Source organism: Callithrix jacchus, chromosome 2 (genome assembly GCF_049354715.1).
Source record: "Callithrix jacchus isolate 240 chromosome 2, calJac240_pri, whole genome shotgun sequence".
NCBI lineage: Eukaryota > Metazoa > Chordata > Mammalia > Primates > Cebidae > Callithrix > Callithrix jacchus.
The window spans coordinates 65,357,266-65,377,357 of NC_133503.1; the positions used below are offsets into that span (position 1 = coordinate 65,357,266).

General features: G+C 41.8%; 1 protein-coding gene and 1 non-coding gene across 3 annotated transcripts in view; both read left to right on the forward strand.

Annotated features, from left to right (window-relative positions):
• Window positions 1–20,092, forward strand: part of ATP6V0E1 (ATPase H+ transporting V0 subunit e1) — a 54,967-nt gene that overhangs the window by 22,131 nt on the left and 12,744 nt on the right. Inside the window, exon 3 of one of the 2 annotated variants that reach the window (XM_003732295.5) lies at window positions 18,641–18,770. In XM_003732295.5, coding sequence (XP_003732343.1) covers window positions 18,641–18,734 — 94 coding nt within the window. In that variant the 3' untranslated portion in view covers window positions 18,735–18,770. The remainder of the gene's footprint in view (window positions 1–18,640; window positions 18,771–20,092) is intronic. The other variant, XM_002744572.7, reaches the window with a different exon arrangement.
• Window positions 19,269–19,469, forward strand: LOC118151925 (small nucleolar RNA SNORA74). The gene has a single exon (XR_004740317.1). It is a non-coding gene; the product is annotated as a small nucleolar RNA SNORA74 (small nucleolar RNA).

The window sequence follows — 20,092 nt, forward strand, 5'->3', positions numbered from 1 at the left end:
TTTTGAAAATCCTTTCTCCGTGAAATTGCTTTGGCATTTTCATCCAAAATTACACAATCATGTCTGATGAGTCTGGCTCTGGATTGTCTCTTCTGTTCATTGATCTCTTTGTGTAGCCTTGTGGTAATATTATACTATCTTGAGTATTGCAGATTTGTATTAAAATCAGAAAGTGTGAGTCCTCCATCTTTGTGCTTCAAGATCGTTTTGGTTATTCTAAAATAGCCATATATATTTTAAAATCAACTAGTCAGTTTCTACCAAAAAAAAAAAAACTCTGTTGGGATTTTAACTTGGGTTGCGTTGAATATATTAATTTGAAGAGAACTGACATCTTCATGATGTTGAGTTTCCTAATCTCTTTTTCTTTCCTTTTTTTTCCCCTCGCTTCATCAGAAGAGTTTCCTAATCTTAATAGCATCTCTATGTCCAGCCTCATGGGATCGCTCCACGTATTTAGGTTTTCTTTTGTTTCTCTCAAAAATATTTTGTAATTTTTGGTGCAGAGATCTCGCATGTCTCTTGGATTTTGGGGGTTTTCATTTTTTAATAGAGACAGAGTTTTGCCATGTTGCCCGGGATGGTCTTGATCTCCTGGGCTCAAACAATCTGCCCACCTTGGCCTCCCAAAGTGCTAGGATTATAGGTGTGAGCCACTGGGCCTGGTATGTCTTTTGTTATTTTAATGTATTGAGTATTTTAATGTCATTTTTGATGCTCTTTTAATGAAGTAGTTAGGGATTTATCCATTTTATTAATCTTTTCCAACAATCAAAATTTTAGCTTTGTTTCTTTTCTGTATTTTTTGGTTCATTTCAATGTTGCCATCTGCACATTATTATTTCCTTCCAATTCTTACTTTGGTCTTTTCTAGTGTAATCATATTTAATACAATAAAATTCCCTGTAATCACTGCTTCAGTGACATCCCACAAATTTTGATATGGTGTGTTTTCATTTTACTCCTTTTGAAATATTTTCTAATTTTTCTTGTAATTTTTTTAGACCCATTGGTTATTCAGAATTATGGTGTTTAGTTTCTATTTTTTTATTAATTTCTAAATATCTGGTGCTGTTCCAGATATCTTCTTATCATTAATTGATTTATCATTTAATTCCATGTGGTCGGAAGACATACTCTTTAAGATTTCAGTCTTTTGAGATTGGGACTTATTTTATGACCCTGCATATGGAACAAGATGGTTCAAATTTTCTATGTCCTTATTGGTTTTGTTTGTTTGTTGGTTGGTTGGTCTACTACTATTAATTACGAAAAGAGGAATGCTAAAAATCACTAGTTATGATTGTGGATTTTTCTGTTTCTCCCTCTCTTTCCTCTTTAGTTTTGATTGATTTATGCTTAATTCAAGATACAATCCTTTAGGATCCTAGTTTTTGGAAGGGGTGAAGATTTTATTAAACTCCACTCTGGTCAGGCCCTGGGCCTTGTCTACTGTTTCCTGTGCCGTTTCAGATCTATAAACAAAAGCTCAAGTTCATCTTGTTTGTTACATACACTCAAGGTGTAGAAAGCAACCTGTAGTCACCTTCCTCTCTGAGTAATTGCCTTCAGTTGGGTTTGTTGTTGTTGTTGTTGGCCTGAGAATTGCTTGAGTTTCTCATGGATAATTTGAGACGTTTGTATATAGGGAAAGAGAAGGGAAATCTAGGTACCTGGCCAAGCATATTACTTGCTATATGGAAAAGTTTATTTTTCTTAGTCTGACTATAATTTTTTTCTTCATAACTTGGCAGATAAGAGGAATTTTCACACTTTGAGGTGGAAGGTCTGGTATAGAAAATAAGTATGGAGAGAAAAAAGGAAAGATATTTCAAGTTTAGAATTGGCAAAAATAGAGCATATTTCTTTGGTAGTGAAATAGCCATAGGTTGGCATTAGGTTAATGGAAAACATGTTTATGACTTTTTAAATTTTTATTTTCTTTTATTGAGATGGAGTCTCGCCATGTTGCCCAGCCTGGTCTCGAACCCTGAACTGAAGCAATCTGCCCATCTCAGCCTCCCAAAGTTCTGGGATTACAGGAATGAACCATCATACCTGGTCATGTTTATAACTTCTAATCTGAAGCTTGATCTTCTCTTCCAAACTCTCATGGCTTTCAGTATTTAGTGTTGCTGGAATTAAAATTCCGTTCCATATGATTATAGAACTGAGATCCCTGTTTCCTTGCTGGCTGTCAGTTGGGACCACTCTCAGCTCCTAGAGGCCACCTGCATTCCTGGCCATATGGTCCCTCCATTTTCACAGCCAGGAAAAGAGAATCTCCTTTGTGTCAAATCATCTCATCCCATAGCAGTCTAGGGTTCAATAAGGAGATAGAAACCACATAGTCAGTTAAACAGGGGAAAATTAAAGAATTTTTTTTTTTGTTTGTGAATTAGGTAGCCACCCAAACCAAAATAGATTGAGAGAGATTTCAGAATTATTAATTATGGCAAAAGAGTTACTAAAAGATACAAAGAACTATATTTGGTTCCCTAGGACTGAGGGAGAATACCCAAAGGACAGACTTGGAAGGGATTCAGACCTCACTAGAGAAAGTATGGTTGAACCCATCAGATAGCAAAGGAGTTTGTTGGTTTGGGCAGACCAGAGTTTGCCTGGAGTTTCTGGGTAAGCAGTTGGCCTCTTCTGGAGTACAAGCAGTGGGAGAGGTCATCGGGGGCATGGATGTAGTGGGAGTCCCTGTCTCCATAAGAACAGGAGGCCTTCAAAGCATGTGTACTTTGCAGAGGCTCTGTTTAACATGTCCAGAGGGCTGCTGAAGTTATTGCCAGGCCAAAGCTACAAGATCAGAGAGATACCATGTTCTGGCCTCAGACCTTAGTAGGCTTCACCAAATGTTCTCACACCTACTCTGTGACCTCCAGCCTACACCTGAAATGTCCCTCCAGCTTCCTCTACTGAGAAAGCTTAACAGCGTGCTCACTTTATAAGAGAAATAAAGTAATTCACTTGTTTATTACAAAGCACACATTGAAGGGTGTATTCAGAGCTGAGAGGCAAAAAATTAATGACTGAAACACAGATTCCAAATGTCTTTGTCAGGGACAGTCCTGTTCCTTTTAAGAACTCAACTGAGGGCTGTGTTCATGCCTGTAATCCTAGCACTTTGGGAGACCAAGGCAGGCAGATCAGTTGAGGCCACGAGTTCAAGACCAGCCTAGGCAACATAGTGAAATCCTGTCTCTAATAAATTAAAATAGAAAAATCAGCCAGACATGATGGTGTGCACTTTTAATCCCAGCTACTCTGGAGGCTGAGGCACAGGGTCACTTGAATCTGGGAAGCGGAGGTTGCAGTGAGCCAAGATCACACCACTGCACTCCAGCCTGGGTGACAGAGCAAGCCTGTCTGAAAAAATACAAATTAAAAAAAAAAAAAAACTTGCTTGAAGCCATGTCCAGTGGTGGCAGCTCATGCCTGTAATCCCAGCTACTCAGGAGGCTGAGATGGGAGGATTGCTAAAGGCCAGGAGTTCAAGACCACCCTGGACAACATAGCCAAATTCCCATCTCAAAGAAAAAAAACAAAAATTCACTGAATAGGTCACATTCACTCAGGATAATCACTTCTTTTTTTTTTTTCTTTTTTCGAGGTGGAGTCTTGCATTGTCACCCTGGCTGGAATGCAGTGGTGCAATCTCAGCTCACTGCAACCTCTGCTTACTGGGTTCAAGCAATTCTCTTGCCTCAGTCTCCTAAGTAGCTGGGATTACATGGGATTACAGGTGTGCGTCACCACGCCTGGCTAATATTTTGTTTTTTAGTAGAGAGGGACTTTCACCATGTTGGTCAGGCTGGTCTCAAACTCCTGACCTCATGATCCACCCATCTCAGCCTCCCAAAGTGTTGAGATTACAGGCGTGAGCCACTGCGTCTGACCTGGATAGCCACTTTCTTAAAGCCAGCTGTATCAGATAATATAATCTAACTATGGAGTGACTGTCCTGTCAGATTCACAGAGTTTTATACAGAGAGTATATACTGAGAGGAGGGAACCTCGGGAGAATTGAAATCTGCCTGCCACAGAGTGGGTGGTCATGGGAGAGGAGGTGGAGATGAGAATGACTCAGTGCTACATGAGAAACTCCTTTGTGAAGTTAAATAGGTTGTAGTTCATTCTTTGGCTTGAATACATTTTTAGCTGTCTTACAGAGAAGAGAAGGAATAACTAGTGTTTATTGAACATCTATTTGTCAGCCATGGCATAGAGCACTTTATGTTATCTCTTTAAATTGTAATACCTTGAGGCTAGGACTATTATCACCATTTTACAAGAGGGGACACTGAGGCTTGGGGTTTTAAGGACATTTGCCTGGGTTCATTTCACCAGTATTTAGTGTTGCTGGAATTAAAATCCAACTCTAATACCAAATCCCATGTTTTCTAGGAGCATCTACTAATGTTGCTGCTCTTGAAAGTATTTGTATCATTCAGTAGGGATGAGAGGATTTGACAGAGGTCGTTTTACTGGCACTGGGGCAAATCACTTGCCTGCATTTCTGCTGTCTCTTAAGGAGCTCACCGACAGAGATCACTCCTGTCATGGCCCTGGCTGGAGGGACAGTGGATCAGAAGAGAGGTCCTGGCTGGACTTCCCCATTCCAGCAGGGAAGCTGAGACTGCTCAATCTGTGTGTCACCAGGAAGTAACCCGTGCCTTTGTTCTCTGTTCTTATAGCTGAATGTGGAACAGAGGAACAAAGCAGCACTTGAGAGAGCTGAGTATAGTTGTGAGGGCATATTTTATGCTGGGAGAGTTCTAGTAACCAAGAGCTGAGCTCCTAAGAAGTAGCCAGGGAGAGTTTATAGTATGAAGCACCCGTGCATATCTCTATGAAAGCACACTCTGCTACTCTTCCTTGGTTTATTTCTCACAGCTCACGAGTCCCTTTGGGTTGGCCCCTCAGCCAACTCCTCTTCGCATCCTTATAGGCTGACATGGAACATGGCACTGCTAAATGAAATAAATAAAGAATCCCTAGGCTGCCTGATTTATCTTTTTTTTTTTTTCTTTTTCTGTGAGACAGGGTCTTGCTCTGTTGCTCAGGCTAGAGTGCAGTGGCATGATCATGGGTCACTGCAGCCTCGACCTCCAGGGCTCAAGTCATTCTCCCACCTCAGCTTCCTGAATAACTGGGACTATAGGCATGCACCATCACGCCTGGCTAATTGAAAAAATGTTTTCTTGTAGAGACGGGGGTCTCACCATGTTGCTCAAGCTGGTCTTAAACTTGTGGGCTCAAGCAATCCACCTGCCTTGGCCTCCCAAAGTGTTGGAATTACAGACATGAGCCACCGCACCTGGCCTGTTTCATCCTTTTTTTTTTTTTTTTTTTTTTAAAAAAAACAGTTTCACTCTTGTTACCCAGGCTGAAGTGCAATGGTGCGACCTTGGCTCATCTCAACCTCCGCCTCCCAGGTTCAGACAATTCTCCTGCCTCAGCCTCCCAAGTAGCTGGAATTACAGGCATGCACCACCACACCTGGCTAATTTTATATTTTTAGTAGAGAAGGGGTTTTCTCCGTGTTGGTCAGCCTGGTCTTGAACTCCTGACCTTGGGTGATCCCCTCACCTGGGCCTCCCAAAGTGCTGGGATTACAGGCATGAGCTACTGTGCCTGGCCTGTTTCATCCTTAATAGCCTATACAAACAGCCTGGTATAATGGGACTCAGGAGTCCAGGGTTCCCCTTTTCCAGCTCTATCACTGATTCTCTCTGGGGTATTAGTAGGCTCACTAGGATTTGATTTCCTCATCGTTAAAATGCAGAACTTGACCTTGACCTCAGATCATTCCAGCTCTGCAGTTCTCTGAAGACATTATTCCACCATAGCTACCTCAGTTGTTTAAATAACCTCAGATTGGTTATTAGGGTAGCCTTCAGGTTCTGAAGACATGCAGTACAGTTTGGGCAAACATGAAAGGTACATTTAGTTCCTTTCCTTGTACACATGAAGTAATAGATTCATTGGAATATGATCTCTTCCTCCACCCACTTCCATCAATTCAGAGTGGATTTTTTTCCCTTCCAATTCTCTGCATGTTTATCGGCTTGAAAGGGAAATTTTAAGTCAGGAGGTAGTCAGAGGGGCAGGCACAGAGCTCAGCTGATTAGGGGGGTAAATTCCTCTGTGAAATTTCAAATGAACTGGACTAGAATTTTTTTTTTTTTTTTTAGTCTCACTCTGTCACCCAGGCTGGAGTGCAGTGGCACAATCTCAGCTCACTGCAACCTCTGCCTCCCAGGTTGAAGTGATTCTCCTGCCTCAGCCTCCCGAGTAACTGGAACTACAGGCATATGCCACCACACCCGGCTAATTTTTGTATTTTTAGTAGAGACCTGGTTTGCTATGTTGGCCAGGCTGGTCTTGGACTCCTGACCTCGGGTGATCGGCCCACCTTGGCCTCTGGAATTTTCTTGAACTGTGGTTTCTTGGTTTTTTTCTTAAGTGAGAGGGGTGTGTGCATGCATGCACACATAATGTGTATGTGTGTGTACTTTGATAACCCATATGCAGAAGAGTGAAATTGGACCCTTTCTGTCACAATATCCTAAAGTCAGCTCAGGATAGATTAAAGATTTAAACCTGAAATTATAAAACAACTGGAAGCAAACATGCAGACAACTCTTCAGGCCATTGGTTTAGGCAAAAAAATTTTTTTTCTTTTTTTCTTTTTTTTGAGACAGTCTCTCGCTCCGTTGCCAGGTGCCAGGCTGGAGTGCAGTGGCACGATCTCGGCTCATTGCAACCTCTGCCTTCTGGGTTCATGCAATTCTCCTGCCTCAGCCTCCCCAGTAGCTGGGACTATAGGCACGTACCACCAAGCCCAGCTAATTTTTGTATTTTTAGTGGAAACAGGGTTTCACCATGTTGGCCAGGATGGTCTTGATCTCTTGACCTCATGATCCTCCCGCCTAGACCTCCCAAAGTGCTGGGATTACAGGCGTGAGCCACCGTGCCCAGCTGGTTTAGGCAAAAATTTTAAGATTAAGAACTCAAAATCACAGATAACAGGCTGGGTGCAGTGGCTCACACCTATAATCCCAGCACTTAGGGAGGTTGAGGTGGGAGGATCATTTGAGCCCAGGAATTCCAGACCAGTTTAGGCAACATAATGAGACCCTGTCTCTACAAAAAATTTTAAAAATTAGCCAGGCGTGGTGGCAAGTGCCTGTGGTCCAGGCTACTCAGGAGGCTGAGGTAGGAGGATCACTTAAGCCCAGGAGCCTGGGAGAGCAAGGCTGCAGTGAGCTGTGATTGGGCCACTGCAGTCCACCCTGGGCCACAGAGCAAGACACTTGTCTTTAAAAAAAAAAAAAAAAAAAAAAAAGAACGATCCAAGATGGCTGCTCGCTAACATCTCAGGATTGCAGCTCCCAGTTAAAGCACAGAGAACAAGAGGACGCCACACTTTCAGACAAAATTTGGTCACTCACGGAGCAGAAGATTCCCAGTGGAGGAATCACATGGGTCACCAGTGCAACTCTTGTGGCCGGCGCAGCGGTTTTGCCCGCTCCTCAGCGCAGCAGCTCGTGGTGCAGAGTAAACGGGACTGGTTTCCCTTCTGACCGAGGTTTGGAGCTCTGGGAAGGCAGAGTCACCTATTATGGACTCAAGAAGGAAGCCAGACTGGAGATTCCCGGGCAGAAAAGCACCAACAGTCTTTTAACGCCGCTGTTTTGGCTGGCGCAATGGGTCGCTCATATTTCGGCCCTGGGAATTAACAACTTGGATGTCCACTCAGAGACCTAATTTGAAAGTTGGTAATTACAAAGACGACAGGTGGATAAATTTACAATGATGGGAAGAAACCAGCGTAAAAAGGCTGAGAATACTCAAAATCAGAATGCCTCTCCCTCTAAAGAGGATCACAGTTCCTCACCAACAAGGGAACAAGGCTTGATGGAGAAGTCTGATTAACAGAATCAGACTTCAGAAGTTGGATAATAAGAAACTTCTGTGAGTTAAAAGAACATGTAGCCCAATGTAAAGAAACTAAGAACTTTGAAAAAAGGTTTGACAAAATCCTAATGAGAATAGACAACTTAGAGAGGAATATAAGTGAATTAATGGAACTGAAGAATACAATACAGGAACTTCGAGAAGTATGCACAGGTTTAAACACTCGAATTGTTCAAGCAGAAGAAAGGATATCAGAGGTCGAAGTCCAACTTAATGAAGTAAAATGAGAAGACAAGATTAGAGAAGAAAGGATAAAAAGGAATGAGCAAAGTCTCCAAGAAATGTGGGACTATGTGAAAAGACCAAATTTACGTTTGATAGGTGTACCTGAATGCAACGGAGAGAATGAATCCAAACTGGAAAACATTCTTCAGGATATTATTCAGGAAAATTTTCCTAAACTAGCAAAGCAGGACAAGATTCAACCCCAGGTAATATAGAGAACACCACAAAGATATTCCTCAAGAAGAGCAACCCCAAGGCACATAATCGTTAGATTCACCAGGGTTGAAACGAAGGAGAAAATACTAAGGGCAGCCAGAGAGAAAGGTCAGGTTACCCACAAAGGGAAGCCTATCAGACTTACAGCAGATCTCTCAGCAGAAACTCTACAAGCCAGAAGAGAGTGGGGGCCGATATTCAACATCCTTAAAGAACAGAACTTTCAGCCCAGAATGTCATATCCAGCCAAACTAAGCTTCACAACTGAAGGAAAAATAAAATCTTTTATGGACAAGCAAGTACTCAGAGATGTTATTACCACCAGGCCTGCTTTACAAGAGCTTCTGAAAGAAGCATTACACATAGAAAGAAACAACCAGTATTAGCCTTTCTAAAAATATACCAAAAAGTAGAGCATCGACATAAAGAAGAATTTACATCAACGAATGGATAAAACAGCCAGTTAACATCAAATGGCAGTAATCCTAAATTTCTTTTTTTTTTTTTTTAGGGAAAAAGAGAAAAAGAAGGGGAAAAAAAGAAAAAGAGGGAAAAAGGAATATTACTTCATTCCTAAAATGGGTTTCAATAATGGCCGATCAATATTTTGAGTGTTTAAAGTGGTTAATGCATATTTTATGTGTTTAAAATGGAGACCTCTATTGTGTTTATTTGTTCTGGCTCTGAGTTCAAATCCTGGATATCGTTATCAATTTGTTGTCTCGTTGAATCTAAATCTCACTATGTGTCTTATGTATCTGGGTGTTAAGATCTCTTATTGTTACATTAATCCTTTTACCCTTGTATCCTTATAGCTTTGAAATCTATTTTGTCAAATGTGAAAATTGCAACTCCTGCTTTTTATTTATTTATTTTTGCTCTCCATTTGGTTGGTACGTTTTTTTTTTTTCCAACCCTTTATTTTGAGTCTATGTATATCTTTGGATATACCGTTGGATTTTGTCTGTATCTTTTGATTGGGAGATTTGGTTGATTTAACTTTAGGGTTACTGCCATTTGATATTAACTGGCTATTTTGTCCTTTTGTTGATAAAAATTCTTCTTTGTGTTAATGCTCTTTACTTTTTGGTGTATTTTTAGAAAGGATCATACTGGTTGTTCCTTTCTGTGTATAATGCTTCTTTTAGAAGTTCTTGTAAAGCAGGCCTGGTGGTAATAAAATCTCTGAGTACTTGCTTGTTCCTAAAAGATTTTATTTTTCCTTCAAATGTAAAGCTTAAATTGGCAGGATATGAAATTCTGGGCTGAAAGTTTTGTTCTTTAAGTATATTGAATATTGGCCCCCACTCTCTTCTAGCTTGTAGGGTTTCCGTTGAGAGATCTGCTGTAAGCCTAATAGGCTTACCTTTATGGGTAACTTGATCTTTCTCTCTGGCTGCCCTTAATATTTTCTCCTTCGTTTCGATCTTGGTGAATCTAACGATTATGTGCCTTGGGGTTGGTCTTCTTGAGGAATATCTTTGTGGTGTTCTCTGTATTGCCTGGGGTTGAATAGTGTCCTGCTTTGCTACATTAGGAAAATTTTCCTGGATAATGTCCTGGAGAGTATTTTCCAGCTTGACTTCATTCTCTCCGTCACATTCAGGTACACCAATCAAGCGTATATTAGGTCTTTTCACATAGTCCCATATTGCTTGGAGACTTTGCTCATTCCTTTTTATCCTTTTTTCTCTATTCTTGTCTTGTCGTTTTGTTTCATTAAGTTGGTGTTCGACCTCTAATACCCTTTCTTCTGCTTGATCCATTTGGCTGTTTAAGCTTGTACATATTTCACTCAGTTCTCATGTTGTATTTTTCAACTCCATAAGTTCATTTGTATTCCTCTCTATGTTGTCTATTCTTTTCAACGTTTCATCGAACCTTTTTTCCAAGTTCTTAGTTTCTTTACATTGGGTTAGAACAAGTTCCTTTAACTCCCAGAAGTTTCTTATCATCCACCTTTTAAAGCCTACTTCAGATAATGGAACACAGTCCTTTTCCATCAGGGCTTGTTCCGTTACTGATGAGTCCTTTTCCATCAGGGCTTGTTCGGTTGCTGATGAGTCCTTTTCCATCAGGGCTTGTTCCGTTGCTGATGGGTTCTGATTTTGAGTATACTCAGCCTTCTTAGGCTGTTTTTTTCCCTTCATTATAGATGAACCGCCTTTCTAATTAGTTTTCTGAGTCGACGTCCGACTTACTGATTCCCAGTGCTGGGATCCGAGCCACCCACTGTGGCAGCCTAAATAGCAGCGATAAGACTGATGGTGCTCTTCTGCCCGGGAATCTCTGGTCTGGCTTCCCTCTTGAGTCCGCAACAAGCGGCTCTGACTTCCCGGAGCTCCAAACTCCGGTCAGTAGGGGAAGCAGTCCCGTTGGCTCTGCGTGAAGAGCTGCTGCGCCGAGACGCCGGCAAAACCGCTGCGGCGGCCACAAGATTCGCGCTGGCGACCCGTGGGGCTCCTCCACTGGGAATCGGCTAATCGGTGAGTGACGAAAATTCGTCTAAAGATGTGGCGTCGTCTCGTTCTCTGAGCTTTCACTGGGAGCTACAATCCTGAGCTGTTAGTGGTCGGCCATCTTGAATCGATCCTAAATTTCAATTGACTAAATCCCCCAGTCAAAAGATAAAGCCAAAACGGTATGCTACATCCAGACCCATTTCACACGCAAGGATACACAAAGACTCAAAACAAAGGGATGGTGAAAGATTTACCAACCAAATGGAGAGCAAAAATAAATAACTAAATAAAAAGCAGGAGTTACAATTCTCATATCTGATAAAATAGATTTTAAAGCAACAAAGATAAGTGGTAAAAGGATCAATGCAACAACAAGAGCTAACGATCCTAACACCCAGATACATGGAGACTTAGACTCAATGAGACAGAAAATTAATAAGGATATCAAGGACTCGAACTCAGATCTGGAACAAGTAAACTTAATAAATACTTATAGAGCTTTCCACTTTAAATACACAAAATATGCATTCTTGTCAATGCCACATCACACCTACTCATAGGTTTAAATGAAATATTAATTGGCCATTATTAATACCCATTTTTTTTTTTAGAATAAAGCAATATTTCCATTGTCTCTCCCACTTTTTCTTCCTCTTTCTTACTCTCCTTCACTCCTTGTTTTTCTTTCCTTCTCTCAAAAAAAGAAAAAAGAAATCAACTTGTAGACCTCTAGATCCAGGTCAGCAATGTCTCTCTCATTGCCTGATTTCCTTCCTTCCTTTCTCTCTCCCTCCCTCCCTTTCTTCCTCCCTCCCTCCCTTCCTGCCTTCCTCCCTTCCTACAAAAAAAAAAGAAAAAAAGGGCACAGGCAACAGAACAAAAATAGACAAATGAGACTATCTATTATTAAACTAAAAAGCTTCTGCACAGCAAAAGAAACAATCAGTAAATAGACAACTTATTGAATGGGAGAAAATATTTGCAAACTACTCATCTGACAGGGGACTAAGTTCCATAGTAATAAGGATCTCAACAGAAAAAACAAAAACAAAGAATCTCATTGGAAAATGGATAAAGGACATGACTAGATATTTCTCAAAAGAAGATGTACAAATGGACAACAGTGCTCTATATCACTAATCACCAGGGAAATGCAAATCAAAACTCAATGAGATATCATCTCCCTCCAGTTAGAATTGCTATTACTAAAAAGCCAAAAAATGGCTGGGTGTGGTGGCTCACACCTGTAGTCCCAGCACTTTGGGAAGTCTAGGCAGGCACATCACCTGAGGTTAGAAGTTTGAGATCAGCCTGGCCAACCATGGTCAACGTGGTGAAACCCTGTGTCTACTAAAAATACAAAAATTAGCTGGTGTGGTAGCAGGTGCCTGTAATCCCAGCTATTCCTGAGGCTGAGGCGGGAGAATCACACCACTGCACTCCAGCCTGGGTCATAGAGGAAGACTCCATCTTTAAAAAAAAAAAAAAAAAAAGGCCAAAAAATAACAGATGCTAGCAAGGATACAGAGGAAAAGGGAGCTTTTATACACTGTTGGTGGGAATGTAAATTAGTACAGCCAGTATAGAAAACTGTATGGAGGTTTTTCAGAAAACTAAAAATAGAACTACCATATGATCCAGCATTCCCGCTACTGGTTATTTATCCAGTGGTAGAGAAATCAGTATATCCAAGGGATACCTGCACTTGCATGTTCATCGCAGTGCTGTTCACAGTAGCAAAGATAGAGAATCAGTCTAAGTGTCCATCAACAGGTAAATGGATGAAGAAAATGGGCTGTATGTACACAATGGAATACTATTCAGCCATAAAAAAGACTGAAATCATGTCATTTGCAGCAACGTGGGAGGAGCTAGAGGCCATTATCTTAGGTGAAATAAGCCAAGTGCAGAAAGACAGATATCATGTGTTGTCACTTATATGTGGGCACCAAAAATTTGATGTCATAGACATGGAGAATAGAAAGACAGAAGGGACTGGAAAGGAAGGAAGGTGTGGGGATAAAAAGAAGTTAATGCGGACGCGCGCGGTGGCTCAAGCCTGTAATCCCAGCACTTTGAGAGGCCGAGGCGGGTGGATCACGAGGTCAAGAGATCGAGACCATTCTGGTCAACATGGTGAAACCCTGTCTCTACTCAAAATACAAAAAATTAGCTGGGCATGGTGGCACGTGCCTGTAATCCCAGCTACTCAGGAGGCTGAGGCAGGAGAATTGCCTGAACCCAGGAGGCGGAGGTTGCGGTGAGCCGAGATTACGCCATTGCACTCCAGCCTGGGTAACAACAGTAAAACTCCGTCTCAAAAAAAAATAAAAAAAGAAGTTAATGCAATGGGTACAAACATTAAACACAGAAGAATTAAGTCACTTCTATGTTTGATTGCAGAATAGGGTGACTATACTCAGCGACAGTACTTTGTATAGTTCATACCAACTGGAAGAGAGGATTTGAAATGATACCAACACAGGCCAGGTGTGGTGGCTCATGCCTGTAATCCCAGCACTTTGGGAGGCCCAAGCAGGCAGATCACCTGAGGTCAGGAGTTCAAGACTAGCCTGGCTGGCCGGGCTCAATGGTTCACCCCTGTAATCCCAGCACTCTGGGAGGCCGAGGCGGGCAGATCACCTGAGGTCAGGAGTTCAAGACCAGCCTGACCAACACAGTGAAACCCCGTCTCTATTTATAAATAGATAGATATGATACCAACACAGAGAAATGGTAAATAAGGAGAGAATAAAAGTTTCTAAATACTGACCTGAGCAAGCAAAGTGGTCTTCATTCTTGCTTCTGGATATTCTTTAGCGAAGGTACCAAAGGCTTGTCGATGCTAAGTGGATGGACTCTCATTTCCTGAATTCTCAATATAGATTTAACTATATTCATGCCTTCTGAAATGTTCTCAGTTCAGATATTCCAGAAGGTCACTTTTTGAAGTGGGAACATTAATCTGATCTGATTCCTGGTCTAGGATCTACTACTACCTAATAGCATTGTGACCATAGGCCAATCACTTAGCCTTTCTCTGCCTGTTTCCTGGTACAAGAATTAAATGAAAGGTTATATGTGAAGTTGTGATGTTGTGAAATATAATTTAGTCTTTGTCCTCATTTCCTGGTATACAGCTCCTAAAATCCTCAGAATCTCCGAAGTCATATATTTCTTTGTATACTAATGAGTTGACTGATGATTGGCAGCCCCTTGGTAGCTCCAGGAGGGATCTGATCATGAGACAACCAAGGAAGGATTAGAGTCAAAGGTTTCAGCCTACAGCCCAACCTCGGGGGAAGAGTCAGGGGCCAAACATTAAACTGATCACCAATGGCCAGTGATGTAATCAATCATGCCTACACAATGAAGGTTCCATAAAAACCCAAAAAGACTGAGTTCTGAGAGGTTCAGGAAAGCTAGAAGCTATTCCTGGAGGGTGGTGTTCCCAGGAAGGGCATGAGAACTTTGTGCCCCTTTCCATAGCTCACCCTGTAGATCCCTTCATCTGTATCTTCTGTACTATCTTTGTTTGTTTGTTTGAGACAGAGTCTCACTCTGTCACCCAGGTTAAAGTGCAGTGGTGCAATTCTGGCTCATTGCAACCTCTGCCTCCCAGGTTCAAGTGATTCTCTTGCTTCAGCCTCCCAAGTAGCAGGGACCACGGACCACCATGCCTGGCTAGTTTTTGTATTTTTAGTAGAGATGGGGTTTCACCATGTTGGCCAGGCTGCTCTTGAACTCCTGGGCTCAAGTGATCCACCTGCCTTGGCCTCCCAAAGTGCTGGGATTACCAGGTGTGAGCCACCATGCCCAGACTGTAATATCTTTTATGGTAAACCAGAAAAACATGTTTCCCTGAGTTCTGTGACCTGCTCTAGCAAATAATTGAACCTAAGGAGGGTTGGGGCCTCCCCGGTTTATAGCCTGTTGGGTAGAATAACCTGGGGCTTGTGATTGCCATCAGAAGTGAGGGGCAGTCTTGTGGAACCAAACACTCACCCTGTGAGATCTGATGCTATCTCCAGATAGATAGTGTCAGGATTGAATTGGAGGACACCCAGCTGGTGTTCGCTGCAGAATTGATTGTGTGCTTGTTGGTGGGGAGAAATCCCCACAGGTTTGGCTGTAGAAGTCTTCTGTGTTGATTATTGTGGTGTGAAAGCAGAGGAAAAGGAGTCAGTGTTTTTTTACTCTCAGAAATAGCATCAGTATATTTTAAAAGTTCCCTGAATGATTATAATTTGCAGCTGGGGAAGAAAATCACTCATACAACATCCTACAAAGAGCTGGGAAGTGGTGTTATCATTCTCTGTTACATATTCTTAGCTATGAAAGGAGACGGGCTAGTTCAAATTCTAATGTATTTTTTATTTAGTATTTCTAAGCATTGGCCAGTTGTCTCAGTCTCTTACAAAAGTGTTTTTTCAGGCAGCTTGTATTGCCTGCTGGGATTGGGGAAGTCCTCGGTTAGTTTGGAATTTTCCATGACTCTTAGCTCTGCACCATTAGCGTCAACTGCAGTCACAGAGCTCTTGAGTGTGTCTGCCTGTGCCGTTCTCCTCCTCCTTTTTTTGTAATGTCAGATGGATGTTAAACCTCAACTATAAGTCTTGGTATTATGTTTTTGTTTAATACCCTAGTTCTGAGTATGGATCAGAGAATCTCATCTGAATGAACTTTTTGTTTATTAAGTAGTGAGCTTGAGCTATTTTGGCCTGGTTTCCTCAGGTGTCATGTTTCCTGTCACAAAATCACCTTTCGTTTCTGTAGGCACAAACTTCTGATGCAGTGCTGGCTAATTCTCCAGCAGTCTCTCCACTGGTGATCAGAATCAGTCTTTTGATCCTTTGATTGGAAAAGCTCTAAAAATGACTGCAAATGGGAGAAAAGAGATCCACCCAGATAATGACCTAGTTGAGGTTTGACTCGTTCCCCTCTTATGGGGAGATTTAAAGTCCTGAAAGTTTAAAAGGAGACTGCTGTAGTGATATATCTACTTTTCCTTAGAAAGCGATTCCCAGTCAGGCACGGTGGCTCACGCCTGTAATCCCAGCACTTTGGGAGACCAAGGCAGGCAGATCACGAGGTCAGGAGTTTAAGACCAGCCTGGCCAACATAGTGAAACCCTGTCTCTACAAAAATACAAAAATTAGCCAGGCATGGTGGCCCAGCTGCTCGGGAGGCTGAGGCAGGAGAATGACTTGAACCCGGAAAGCGGAGGTTGTCGTGAGCCAAGATTGCGCCACTGCACTCCAGCCTGGGCAACAGTAAGACTCCATTTCAGAAGAAAGAGAGAGAAGGGGGGAGGGACAGAAGGAGGGAGGGAAGGAAGGAAAAGAAACTGATTCCCTAGATTCCATGCAGAAAGGACAGCAGTATGGGCTGGGTACAGTGGCTCATGCCTGTAATCCCAGCACTTTGGGAGGCCAAGGCGGGTGGATCACCTGAGGTCAGGAGTTCAAGACCAGCCTGGCCAAGACGGTGAAACCCCACCTCTACTAAAAATACAAAAAATTAGCCAGTCATGGTGACAGGCACCTGTAATCCCAGCTACTCAGGAGGCTGAGGCAGGAGAATCGCTGGACCCCAGGAGGCGGAGTTTGCAGTGAACTGAGATCGTGCCACTGCACTTCAGCCTGGGCGACAGAGTGAGACGCCATCTCAAGGAAAAAAAAAGAAAGGAATGCAATATATTTTACCAAATTTCACTTTCCCAGATCGGTAGTTGGAGGTTGGTTGGGCTTGTTTACCTTAACCCTGCCCTCCTTCCCGCACCACTGCCCGCCAGTGAGAGAAGTTCAAATTCATACACAGTAGACCTTTGAATAATGTGGAGATTCGAGGTTCCCATCCCCTGCACAGTTGAAAATCCATTTATAACTTTTAAATTCTCCCAGATTTAACTACTGATAGCCTACTATTGATCAAGGGCTTTACCAATAACATAAACAGTCAATTAACACATAGTTTTTATATGTATTATATCCTTTGTTCCTATAATAAAGGAAGGTAGAGAAAAGAAAATGTTAAGAAAATCATAAGGCAGAGAAAATATATTTACTATTTATTAAGTAGAAGTGGATCATCATAAAGGTCTTCATCCTTGTTGTCTTCATACTGAGTAGGCTGAGGAGGAAGAGGAAGAAGAGGGGTTGGTCCTGCTGTCTTCGTGTGGTAGAGGCAGAAGAAGGGGTGGAGGAGGTGGAAGGGGAGGTGGAAGCAGGAGAGGTGAGAGGTGGGCATATAAGCAGACCCAGGCATCCAAGTCAATGTGCATGGTTCAAACCCATGCTGTTTCAGGGTCAACTGTATTTTGAGTAGGAACTAAAGGCAGTATGTATTCTGCTTTCATTCCCCTGTCTGCTCAAGTGTTACCTACTTCCCTGACCACCCTGTCAAAGTAATGCCCCCACAAGCCATTCTCTGTTCCTTCTCCCTGCTTGATTTCCTTCGTAACAGTTATCACCTGACATTATATTATGTAAGCTCTGTGAGGATGGGGACATTTCATTTTTCTTCACTGTATTTCTGAGGCCTGGAACTTAGTAGGTGCTCATTAAATATTCCTTTAGTAAGTGAAGAATGGTTTGAATACCCAGATCTTTGCATATTGTCTTTTGTTCTTTGCTTTTGTCTAAGCTCAAACTTTATTTGGCATATGAATTACCATATCATATATAAGACCCTTTATGTAGAACTTTGTAATATAAGAAAATTTAAAGATAAACCTATGCTATTTTTCTTTTTTTTTTTTTTTAGAGACAGGGTTTAACTTTGTCACCCAGGCTAGAGTGCAGTTATATAATTATAGCACTCCAGCCTTGAACTCCCAGTCTCAAGGGATCCTCCTACCTTAGCCTCCTGAGTAGCTGTGACTACAGGTACAAGTCAGCAAACCTGGCTTATTTTTAAAAATTTTTTGTAGAGACAGGTTCTTACTGTGTTGCCTAACCTGGTCATAAACTCCTGGCTTCGACTGATCCTCATCCTTTCAAAGTGCTGGGATTAAAGACATGAGCCACTGCACCCAACCTATTTTTCACTTTTAGCCCTGAAGTAAGATATGACACCATTGTACTCACTTTATAGTTAGTCTGCTCAAGTGTTACAGAGCAGTACCTACAGAGCAATACCTTGTTATTTAGATTCTGAAGTAAACTGGGGGCAAGGGAAATGCCCATTTTGTTAAGTTCCACAATAGAATGTGTTACATATTTTAGTGGTGATGGGGATTAGAGAAGGGCATCTTACATGTTATAGTCTTATTGGAAGATGATAAGCTGAAATCAAACCTTTCCTTTACCAGTAAAAATGAGCTTGTCATATAGGTTGTGGGTCTTAACATTTGGAGAATGGATAAAATAAGACCGATTTTTCCTGAGGTTGGATGTTATTTTGATGATAAATTCAGATTAGGTGAAAATATTTTGAAGCAAAGACATCATGAATTCAGGAAATCTTGGATATTTGGAAAGATAATCAGGTAATGAGAGAAAAGACAGAAACATACTGTGATGAAGCCTCACTGCCTTGTAATATGTCTCAAGATGAAGGCAGGCTACGTCCTGGGAAATGCTTTGTTATCAGACGTGCTGCTGTTAGCACAAGGCACGTGGAAGGTTTGGTATGAATGGAATAGATTTAAGTTTCGCTAGTACACTTTTTCCATGCTAATTAAAAATGGTCATGTTCCAACATGATTTCACCGCTTTATTGTTGTTCCTCTCCCATCTTTCTTTTAGTTGGCTAATTGCAATTCTGGCCCAACTCAACCCTCTCTTTGGACCACAGCTGAAAAATGAAACCATCTGGTATCTGAAGTATCATTGGCCTTGAAGAGGAAGGTCTGTTCTACAGCACTCAGTCTTTGAGGTGACTATGTTTGTGACCTTTCCCATCAGTATGATCGGGAAGTCAGAGTTTGCTGTGACTTTTTCTTAGCATTTTATGACCATTTTAACACATGACAAGGGCAAGCTGCTGAATACAAACATGATCTGAAGAGCAGAAATAAATTTGGTACTTAAGCCATTCACCTTACCTAAGTCTCAGTAAGATTCTCTTTAGATTCTGCTATTACCCTGCCTTTTTAAGTAAATACAGTTTGATTTATAAAATTAAGCTTGCATGTACTTTTTCAGACACAGATCAAAAAAGTAACTGTTTAGGGCCGGGCACAGTGGCAACCCTAGCACTTTGGGAAGCCGAGGTGGGTGGATCACCTGAGGTCAGGAGTTCAAGACCAGCCTGGCCATCATGGTGAAACCACATCTTAAAAAAAAAAAAAAAAAGTAACTGTTTATACTTAGCATTGTGAGATCCAGCAACTTTAAAAAGTGGCTGGCAGATTTAAAATTGAGCAGGTTTCTTTCCAGCAGTAGTCAGCCGTCCGGACAGAACCGTTCCTGTGATGGTGTTACACTGCTGGGAGAGTAATGTCTTGTCTTCATCTGGTTGCCTCCACCACTGTTCTGGTGGCGTCTGGCACTGGTGCAAGACAGAGCTGTGCTTCCCTGAGAGTGTGCTAAGCATTCACTTTGGCTGCTTAGTTCTAGTCTGGGAGCAGACAAAAAAAAAAAATTAAGAAGGTTTCTGAATGCTTTGGTTGAAGAAAGGTGCCTGTGTTCATTTGTTTTGTGTTGCTATAAAGGAATACATAAGACTTGGTAATTTATATTTGGCTCACAGTTCTTCAGGCTGTATAAACATGACACCTGCATCTGTTTGACTTCTGGTGAGGCCTCAGGAGGGTTTTACTCAGGGCAGAAAGCAAAAGGGGAACAGGTGTGTCATATGGTGAGCGAAGGAGCAAGAGAGAAAGGAGGAGGTGCCAGGCTCCTTTAAACAAGCAGCTCTTGTGTGCATTAACAACTACTTCACTCATGACTGTGGGGAGGTGTATTAGTCCATTTTCATGCTGCTGATAAAGACATACCTGAGACTGGATAATTTATAAAGAAAGAGAGGTTTAATGGACTCATAGTTCCTCATGGCTAGGGAGTCTTCACAATCATAGTGGAACATGAAAGGCACTTCTTATCAGAACCAAGCAAAAGGGGTCTCCCCTTATAAAACCATCAGATCTCATGAGATTTACTACCATGAGAATAGTAGTAAAATCCGCCCCCATGATTCAGTTATTTCCCACTGGGTCCCTCCCACAACACATGAGAATTATGGGAGCTATAATTCAA